Genomic DNA, 10,066 nt, shown 5'->3' on the forward strand with positions numbered 1-10,066 from the left:
TTATAGGATGTTTAATGAACCTTGAGGATTAGTTAAAATACACGTAAACTTACCGAAACACCATAAAAAAACATAAAAACTCTAACTGGCCAATTGTAATCAACGGAACGCATCTTGCAATTTCTTTTATGAGGTTTATTTCTTATGCTCTATTAATGAATCTGAAATGAAGTAAAACAGTCATGCCTTTTGTGACACGGCAGGACAGGTCCTGCATCAAAAACACTACAATATTATTCAAAACCTGCTTCTCTTATTTCACCAGAAAACGTTTCAATCATTCATGACTCCTTTATAACGAGAAGAGCAAGACTGGTCAATTTGTTATTTAACACATGCATGAAATAGGACTGGTTATATTCATTTGAACACTTGTTTTCTAAATCCAGGCAGTAATGGCTCAAAAATGAACTGCTTCATTACCATAAACTGAAAAACTTCTAAGAGATACAACACTTGTGTCTGTGTCCAAAGCCCCACATAATACATCAGGTGAAACGTAATTCAGATTGAAAAGTTCACCAGTTTTACACGTCTATACAGAATTTGCAAAAAAGCTTCAAGTCTTTTTTAAATTTATTGGCATCTACTTTGAAACCTTCCAAAATACCTGTTAAGATAATCAGAAGAAGATTAATTTAGACGGAAAGTAATGAAACAACCAAAAGTATTATAATAGAACTAACTATATGCAACCTGCCAGGTTCTCTACCTTCTACTTCTGGCCTTTCTTCCATAGTACCCCAATCTTCTTCAGCATGTTTGCATTTTTCTTCTTGGGAGAGTCATCATCCATGTCTTCTGAGTAAGGAGATCCCGTAGTCCCATTCATGGGTTTAAAGTTGCTTTCTACATATTTCCCATTGTTACCGGTTGAAAGCATAGCTGTGGCTGCCTCAGCTGCCTTCCTCCACTGGTCTGACTGCACTTTTAATCTCCTCATTTCAGCCTCCAGTTCTGTATTTGCCACCTGTGCTGCGTCAAGTTGCTCAGTCACACGTGCTGCTCTTCTGCTGCTTTTATCGGCTTCCTCCGTTAAATAGCCCACTTTCATCAAAGCTTCTCGCTCCGCAGCCCTAGCTGCTTTGGCTAAAGTAATAGCTTCATCATTGACTTTGTTTCTATCTATTTCTCTCTTCTCAATCTCCAACTTGAGCATTTCATTTTGCTCGGTTATACTCTGTAACTCTGTCTCCTTATCCAACATACTTGCCTTCAACTCAGCTAAATCTGTCTCTAACTTCTTCAACTCCATTTCAAGTTCAGAATCTCTTTCCTTAGGTTCATTTTTCCTGATCTTCAAATTCAGTCCCTCATTTTCCTCTGATATATTTTGCAGTTCTGTTTCCTTGTCCATCAAATTTCCTCTCAACTCTTCGATATGAGCTTTGGCATTCTTCAATTCTGTCTCCAATTCAGCATCTCTCTGGCATGATTCTGATTTTAGACGTTCAACTTGTTCGTATGCACTTCTAATCTGTAATGTGCTCTGAATATATTCTTCCTGGTACCTGGTCTCAGAAGCATCTAAAGCAGATCTCAGTTGACTCAATTCATATTTAGCATGATTAAGCTCTGCTTTGAGCTGGTCAATTTCCTCCTTTTCCCCATCCTTAATAACCAGTTTGTTTTTCTATTATGAATATATATATATTTTCTTCAACTACTTTTAGCCCTTAAATTATTAATTTAACTATAACATCCCTGGAAAAATTTAGAAATAACCAAAAACACCCCCATCAACCCACATTTGTCAGATTCCGGCAACCACCACCGGAAGGTGGTCGGAATCTGGTATATTGGAGCACTACCGACTAAATATGGGCGGTAGTGTGCCATCATCATTTCTGGCCAGATCCAACGGCCAGATCGTTGGTCGTAGCTGGTGTAACCACGGCCTATTCTTTGGCTGTCGTTGACGACCAAACATGGCCAGATCTACGGTGGATATGGCTGGAAGAGGCCATCTCAACACACGACCGGCTGGATTTGGCGGTCGTGCGTTGATACGGTGACTTCGACCACCCTCCGACGGTGACGGTCGGCTGCGAAATTTAATGGGTGGATGGGGGTGTTTTTATATTTTATGTTTTATTACAAAGGTGTTTAGTTATTAACAAAATTATGGGGTGTTTTTGTTAATTTTAAATCCTACCTCGTTAGTCCTACTCAAATCTAAAAATATTATCCAAAATACTAAAAACGACACACCTAATTATCCAAAGAGGTAAACCACTTTTTCCCACCAAGGTTTGTCTTAATGACATTTCTCACCCAACGTTTATATGTTAATATTGAAAATGCACATCATTTCGTAACCGGGGTTCGACGAGTTACAAGAGCCAAGGTAAGAGGTTTTTGTAGTGTGAAGATTGGTGATTAAATGATGATAATCGATTGAATATTCATCGTTAGAAATCAACTAAGAAAAAAAACGCAAGCTTGTGGGATGGGCAATCGGCGAGAAATCAGGTGTCAGGAATGAGAGAAGTTTTGTAGAGAGAAGACCGGAGGTTCAATGGTAATGACGAAGAGAATTTTCACATCGGAATCGGCTTTGGGTAATATCGAAATATTAACTTTGAGTGAGAAAGTAGCATTTTAAAAATTTTTTGGTGGGGGGAAAAGTCGTTTATTCTTATCCGAAAGTGTAATATCAGGTTGGGGTAGAATATGATAAGACTTTACTACTTTACTTTGTAAAGGAAGACGAAGGGTTTGCTTTGTTTACAATAAAAGCAACAAAAACGCTCTTAATCTTTCATCATTTGCTTGGTGACACAAACAAATCAATACGGCCCAAAGCTCTACTTTTCACCAAAACTGCTTCAAATGATTATGAATAAAGGCAAAATGATTGAACCTAAAAATGCTTTGTTTGTTGTGAGGTATACAATACCTGCTTCTGAGATTTAGTTAATAGAGGATAAACATATATTAATAACAAATGATTATTATAATAAAAGTTTTGTTAATCTTGGTTTTACAAGTTAGTGCTTGTGCGTGGGCCTTCAAATTCATCATGTTATCTTTTGATCTTAATCAGGTTTGTAAACTTTCTTTTACTCACACACCTCCATTTCTCTTACACTTTCAAGCCAAGAAAAGTTACAACTTTTTAATTCTAATATTGTTTTGAAATATTATGCGAATTTCCAACTATTAGAATCCAAAAATGGACATGTATGAAATAATAGTTGCAGTTCATAATTCAATCTTGCACAAAATTTGAAGGAAAATAAGTCGACATACAATAAAGAATATGCATTTTTTTTTAATTTTGATGACAAGAGTATTCTTGTGCATACTTAAACAATCTCTCATGCCTTTGAAGTAACAACAGTATGAATATGTTATGTGCACATTTCCTGTTGTATTGAACTAATAATATAAAAAGGTGAAGGAGATCTCGATTCAAAATCACAATCTCAAATTTCTTGAAGTGAGTTTGTCCCAGCAACGTAATTTCCAGCAGTCAACTTGGAATATGAAGACAGAACCCTTTTGGGCACAACTGCAAATTACACAGATGAACGATATAATAAACATCGTTTCCAGAGCAGTGCAAATTCAAAGGACAAAGAGAAGAGACTCGTGGAGATTTTGAGACCAGACATCTATTATACATGCATCCACAATTTCAGATGGCTTTTCACAACCAGATTTTGAGACCAGACATCTATTATACGTTGCATCCGCAATTTCAGATGGCTTTTCACAACCCAAATCAAGAAGATCAAGAAATTCCTATATTGCGGTAATGCATTCAAGTCCACATTGTGAGAACTGAGAACCGCTTATATGTGAACTTCCATGTTTTGAGTCATTAACTTTTTATTTATTCCCCTCCCCCACCTAAGTCAAATTTTGCTTCATTTAAATTAAAATGATTGTAGAACATAAAGAAACTTAGAGTTATATGAAACTACCAAACTCCAATTCACAGAAAGAGATTCCACTATATAAGCATAATATTTCAAACATTATATGAGTACATCTTTTAATTATCAACTAGTTGGCCAAACCAAAAACCATAAAAGAAAAATTTAAAAAAAAAAAATCTCAGATTGTGAGTGGAAAACAGGCAAGAATAAGAAAATTTTAAACCACATATCATAGCTGGACTATTATGGCTGAAGCTAATATAAAGTATGACCTATATGGTTGAATTACTCGGAATTTATCAATCTCTTGTAACTCCCAAATGTTTCTGCAGTTTCACGAACCATAATACCACTCACTCAGTGAAGCAGCAACTTACATCAGCAAATCAAAAAAATAGAGAGAATTAAGACTTTGAATAAATAATAAATAAATAAAAATCATCAATACAGTTCATAGAAATATGGAGATCTGTTTCTTGTCAAAACTGATCTCTATTTGATTTGTCCTATCAGTTCCTTTAGAGAATTATTTACCGAAATATGCTGGTTTTTAGTGCTAATTATAATTATGTCAATCTAGTACAGGTTATTTTCATGAATGCTTCCAACTGCAGTTCAACTTCTTGACAGGATATGGCACCACACAAATTATTCTCAGCTATATATTAAGATAAAATTTCAATATAAGATGGAGGGCACAGTAGAATAAAGACTAGAAGGTTTCCCAAGAACTCGATGCTCATAAAATAGCCATTTATGTCAAACCTCACAAGTAATTGATAACTGATTTGTGCAAGTGAGGATGATCATTCATTATAAACTGTCCTAAGCAGAAGAAGAAGAAGAAAAAGGCAGAGCTTCTAAAATTTTTATTGATTATTCATAAAGTAATGTAAAATTAATGCTGCAGCTTTGACCAAGTTACCTAGAATTATAGCCCCATGCAAATCTGCACTAAGAAGACATTGAGCCAACTGGTTTTTCCTGCAAGATTGAAAGAAATCATGGTTATAGCTTAAAAGATAAACAGATAATGATGATGACAATACAAGGCATAAGACCATGCATAATCCAAATATCAGCAAAATTATAACAAAGTAATATCTCACCCAAAAAAAAAAAAAAAATCCAACAACAAACAAGCAAAGTATATTGAAACATTGGCAAAATTATGAGGAGGAAACAATATCATCACCGGTGGTTTTAATAAGTTGCAGTACATAGCCCTCCACATTTCATGCATTGGCTATAAGTTTCAAATCTGTAACTCGAACACAAAACCAACAATTTTTAGACAAAACTACTGTAAAAGAGGAAGAAAATTTGTCAAACTACAATCGCAATATAAATTACATCATCCAAACAAATAATTGAGACAAATAGAAATTGATTAATCATAATCTTTCTGTCTCTTGAAAATTCAAGGAACTATTTTTCCCCACATACCTCAAATTTATATAACTAAAGTAGGAAAAATAAAAATACTGAAATTGCACCACTCAACAGTTCAAATGATGAATAAAGTATGACAGAAATTCATTGATCAATAATCAGCAACTTTATCCCAAACGTAGAAGACGCTGTGTCTATTTAGATCTCCATTCCTAGATTCTCTTTCATACCCTCTTAGTTGAAAAAGAAATATCTCTACATTGTGTGGTGTGATGCAAACAGAATAGAAGACACAACACCAGCAGATTCAAGCAAGATTATAGAACAAAATGCAGGTGCAGATAGAGAGAGGAAAAAGAGCTGCAGCTCTCAACCATATGCATCTTAGACAACCACCTTTGGAGCTCCTGAGGTAAATCAAATAATCCACTTTTTAAGTTGCTTCATAGACATGTGCTTTTTAGAGCGTTTTGAGTGGGTCTGCAAAGCACTGATGTCATAACTAGTAGATGCACCGTCCTTGTACATAATTATCAAGGAGGAAGCAATTGTCAATTTTCACACTTCTTGATCCCTGCAAGTACTTCGGAGCTGAGTCACCATTTTGGAGAGATCATGCAAAAACGTGTCAACTGAGCTTCCTCTCCTACTAGATTTCTGCATGGTGCCAGATAAAATGTAAAGCAAGAAGCTAAGTAAAAGAATGTTATATCTTAATTGTAAATTCATAGACTTGATTGTGTTAGAGAAAAAAAAAAAAAAAGTACCTTGACATCAGTTGCAACAAATCTCATGCATGGGCTGGGTGAGCCGAAAATATGTTGGACCACTAATTCCACATCTGTCCAATATTGAACAACCTTTTATATTTATAAAATATAAAAAACAGACTCTTTTTGAGGTAAAAAAATTACATTAAGGATATAGAAATACCTTGTGATGTAGTGTAACCCACGAAAGTGAAATTGCCTACATATAATTCATAATGTGAAGTACAATTAGGTATTGTGGGTAACAAAAAGATAAAATCTAAAATATATTAGCTGATGCAGGGGAACTGCATCTTAAATAATTATTTCTAAGGCAACTGGGGAGGAAAAAAAAATATAATCAACTTAGAAGCAAATGGCACAACTTGAAAATACAATAAAAAAACACTTAAGCAAGTAATAATATGACAACCTCTCTTAGCTGACTCATTTGGGGGGTTATAATTGGCATCTGTTAGATGTGATGACGAAGTAATAGCTAAAGAATCTGATCCTTTTCATCTCTTGAGGGTCTCTTTTTTCCATGCTTTGTCTGTTGAAGAGCCTCGGCTTTGGCAATAGCAAACCTTCGCTCCAATGCCTCCATAGCATGTTTTCTTGATTCCAGATGTAGTATATTGTAGCCATTGCTACTAGATTGTTCTACTATTTTTCTTGCAACTAGAAATTAAGACTAAACCTATATCCAATAGAATCACACTTGCTGATAAATATACCAAAGCATTAAACTTATGTCGAAATTTTAACTATAAATCTAATTTCAAAATTTTATTAGCTAATATCCACAATTTCATAATTAGTTGACAGAATTTACGAAAGCAACATAATAACTTATTGATACACTGAGAAGTTCTAAGAACTCCTATAAACACTAGGACCTGACAATTAAAAGTAGTTTCAAAAAACCAAAAGCACACCACAGAAGCACCATGTTCTTCACAAAATTTTCTTACCCACAATCATGGACTCAAACTGGCATTAACTCACTAACACAAACTGGCATTAATACTCACAACACAAAACAGGGCGTAACATAAAGGGGGGCTACAACACGGGGTAGCTGGGGGGCCCTCCTTAAAAAAAATTAGGTTTTGTTTTATGAAAATTATGTCAATATGAACAATTAGCCTTTTTTTCATTAATCTTTCCAAATCTTTGACAAAGTAAAAAAAAAAAAAAGAGTATGCTAACAAGTTTATTTTATCTTTCATATTTAACTCCTTTATATAAAAAGAAATTAGACTTATCAAGGTACATGAGTAAGCAATACTCTCTCACTTCATACAAGTCGCAAACTAACTTGATTACCACACAGCATATTAGAGAGAGACTGATATGCAAACAATTCCAAATAAAAAGTCTATGCAAAGATGATAATCCACACAATCATTAACCAAGAACACCTTTTAACTCCCAAATGTTGGCTATGGCGGAAATTTGACACCCCTTTGGACATTTTATCAAACAATTACCATCAACCCAGAAGTAGAAGAAGAGGAAATAGACACCTTTCTGACATTTTATCAAACAATTATTATCAACCCAAAAGTAGAAGATAAAGAAGAAGCCAAAGTAGCAACGCTTTCCCGCAAAACCAAAATAAATCTAATTAAACGGCCTAGTGTTAGTTGATGCGATTGTATTGGTGATTAATAGATTTTCCAAACACATGGGGTTACATATACAGATAGAGAAACAAAGGAAATGAGAGATAAAATGTGGAGTTGAAAATAGCATGAAAAGTTACCAGGAAGGAGTAGTGGCTCTGCTCTGGATATGGAGGGGTATCTTGCGCTTGCCCCTTTGTGTTGTGAGTATATGCATCCGCCAAGGAAGCTTGTTTGGGTGTTGGTGTAGATTAGAAAGACTGGAAATAATCTATCACTGATGGAGCCAAAGGTACCTTCGATTCAGGTCCTAGCGAAGAAATTGCTTAATATGTGCTCAAAAACAAGCGGATATGCTGGTTAGGATTTGTAGTTGTAGTTAGAATAGAAATAATATATAGGGCTTAGTAATGCTTTTAAATTTTAAATTTTTAAAATTATGTATATTATTAAGAATGTTTAAAATTAGATAAATGCTAACCTACAAAGAGAAATACAAAAAGGGGCATACAAAGACAAATCATGTCCTTAAAAGAAGGGAAAAAAAGAGAGAAAGACCATCACAAAGACAAATCATGCCCCACCAATACGACACAATGCTAACCTATTGGAAAACATGCCCCACCAATACGACACAATGGCCGAACAATTAAAGTCTCCACAACCACTACAACTACAAACACATCAATAAATATGGTCTAGATACATGTTAAAAAACCCTTTCGACATAATTAATTGCAACAACCAATAGGGCCGAACCATAATGTCAGGGTAAAAAATTGAACTTGTAATGCAATAAATTTACTACTTATTTAGTATGATATTGCAAAAAAAATTAGATTTCAAATTATATAATGTCTGAAAAAACTAACCTTTAAGTACTATTGATTGTTTAAAAAAAACATGTAAAATAGTAGACATAAACATAATAATTAGAATTTTATTATTATGGAATCCAAAAGTTGTTAAACATGTTAATACAGTAGTTCCACATAACATACAAACTTTCATATTCACTTCTTCTTAAAAACACGTTGATTACGGTATATAGTTTTGATGTTTAGTTTAACTGTTATAATTAAATAAATAACTATTTCGATTCCTGAACGTATCCCCAGAGTTGTTTAAACATCATGAATAAAGTCTGTTTTTTTAATGAATAGTTGTTATTAATATTCTCTGATTATGGACAAGTCATTCAATGATATTATATCTATATAAGGATAACCAAATAGAATTTATATTCCATTCAACAGTCGTGCCAATTCAAAAAAATTCTCCTTTCATTCAACATATTCATTAACCTATGGCAGACAGGAAACCAACTATAACAAATAAAATGTTTAAATTCAATATCCAATGAATGAATACAAACAATATACATTAACACCCAAGAAAAACAATAATAATGTAAAAAAAAAAATTTATAAATATACCCGCGCAACGCGCACGCTTTAAGACTAGTTATCAAATATGTTATGGCAGGTAAGAATATGTGAAAGATAGTAGTTTTTATAATATATTTTCATAAAATAAGGTTTTAAGATTATTAAAATAGATGTATTAAAACTATAATATATTTTATAAAATTTTTAAAGATTAAATTCATCAAATAAAATTAAAACCTGAATACCGATAACCTTTTATTAAAAAAAAAACCTTTAAAGAATCAAACTAGTGTTAGAAAAGAAAAATTATGCAAGTGTGAAAGAGTTTATTAAAAGTAAAAAAAGGAAAAAGATGTATGAGGATCTTTATTATAATGGATTAACACATCAAAACTAAGCCCAAAAACTAACTCATGGACCAGTCTCTTTGATAACATAAAAATACGAAATAAGAATAATATGAAATAATATAATTTCAAATACAATCTTATTATTATAATTTTAAACATATTTAATAATATACAAATATATTTTGAAAAAATTTAAATTTAAAGCAGTTTTAAAAATTTAATTGTTCAAGGTCCTAGTGTTTATAGGGAGTCTTAGAACTTCTCAGTGTATCAATAAGTTATTATGTTGCTTTCGATAAATTCTGTCAACTAATTATGAAATGTGGGATATTAAGCTAAATAAAATTTGAAATTAGATTTATAGTTAAAATTTGTACAATAAGTTAATGCTTTTGGATATATTTATCAGCAGGTGATTCTATGCATAATAGGTTTAGTCTCAATTTCTAGTTGCAAGAAAAAAAGTAAAACAATCTAGTAGCAATGGCTACAAATACTAATCTGGGAATCAAAGAAACATGTTATGGAGGCATTGGAGCGAAGATTGCCATTGCCAAAGCCGAGGCTTCTTAACAGACAAAGCATGGAAAAAAGAGACCACGAAGAAGATGAAAAAGGATCAGATTCTTTAGCTATTGCTTCGTCATCACACTAACAGATGATCAGTTATAAACT

The 10,066-nt window shown here is 33.2% G+C and overlaps 1 protein-coding gene across 1 annotated transcript; it reads right to left on the reverse strand.

Moving 5' to 3' along the window:
• Positions 1-398: 398 nt before the first annotated feature.
• On the reverse strand, positions 399-6,673 carry LOC116129520 (interactor of constitutive active ROPs 2, chloroplastic-like). Its single transcript, XM_031415255.1, has 8 exons — positions 6,613-6,673; positions 6,210-6,245; positions 6,044-6,117; positions 5,841-5,933; positions 3,627-3,747; positions 3,462-3,514; positions 713-1,633; positions 399-610 (listed from the first exon to the last, which is right to left on the reverse strand). The coding sequence occupies exons 1-7, from the start codon at positions 6,671-6,673 to the stop codon at positions 716-718; spliced, it is 1,356 nt and encodes a 451-aa protein (XP_031271115.1). The 3' UTR covers positions 399-610; positions 713-715.
• Positions 6,674-10,066: the final 3,393 nt, after the last annotated feature.

This window comes from Pistacia vera, unplaced genomic scaffold (assembly GCF_008641045.1).
Source record: "Pistacia vera cultivar Batoury unplaced genomic scaffold, PisVer_v2 Contig212, whole genome shotgun sequence".
Taxonomy (NCBI): Eukaryota; Viridiplantae; Streptophyta; class Magnoliopsida; order Sapindales; family Anacardiaceae; genus Pistacia; species Pistacia vera.

What these genes read in the sequence shown, in the direction of transcription:
- LOC116129520 (XM_031415255.1), bottom strand. Translation starts at nt 6,673, where the DNA reads ATGGCTACAATATACTACATCTGGAATCAAGAAAACATGCTATGGAGG. An exon ending in ATGGAGGCATTGGAGCGAAG is followed by an intron (nt 6,246 to 6,612) that starts GTTTGCTATTGC and finishes AATTATATGTAG; the next exon opens with GCAATTTCACTTTCGTGGGT. An exon ending in TTGTTGCAACTGATGTCAAG is followed by an intron (nt 5,934 to 6,043) that starts GTACTTTTTTTT and finishes GGCACCATGCAG; the next exon opens with AAATCTAGTAGGAGAGGAAG.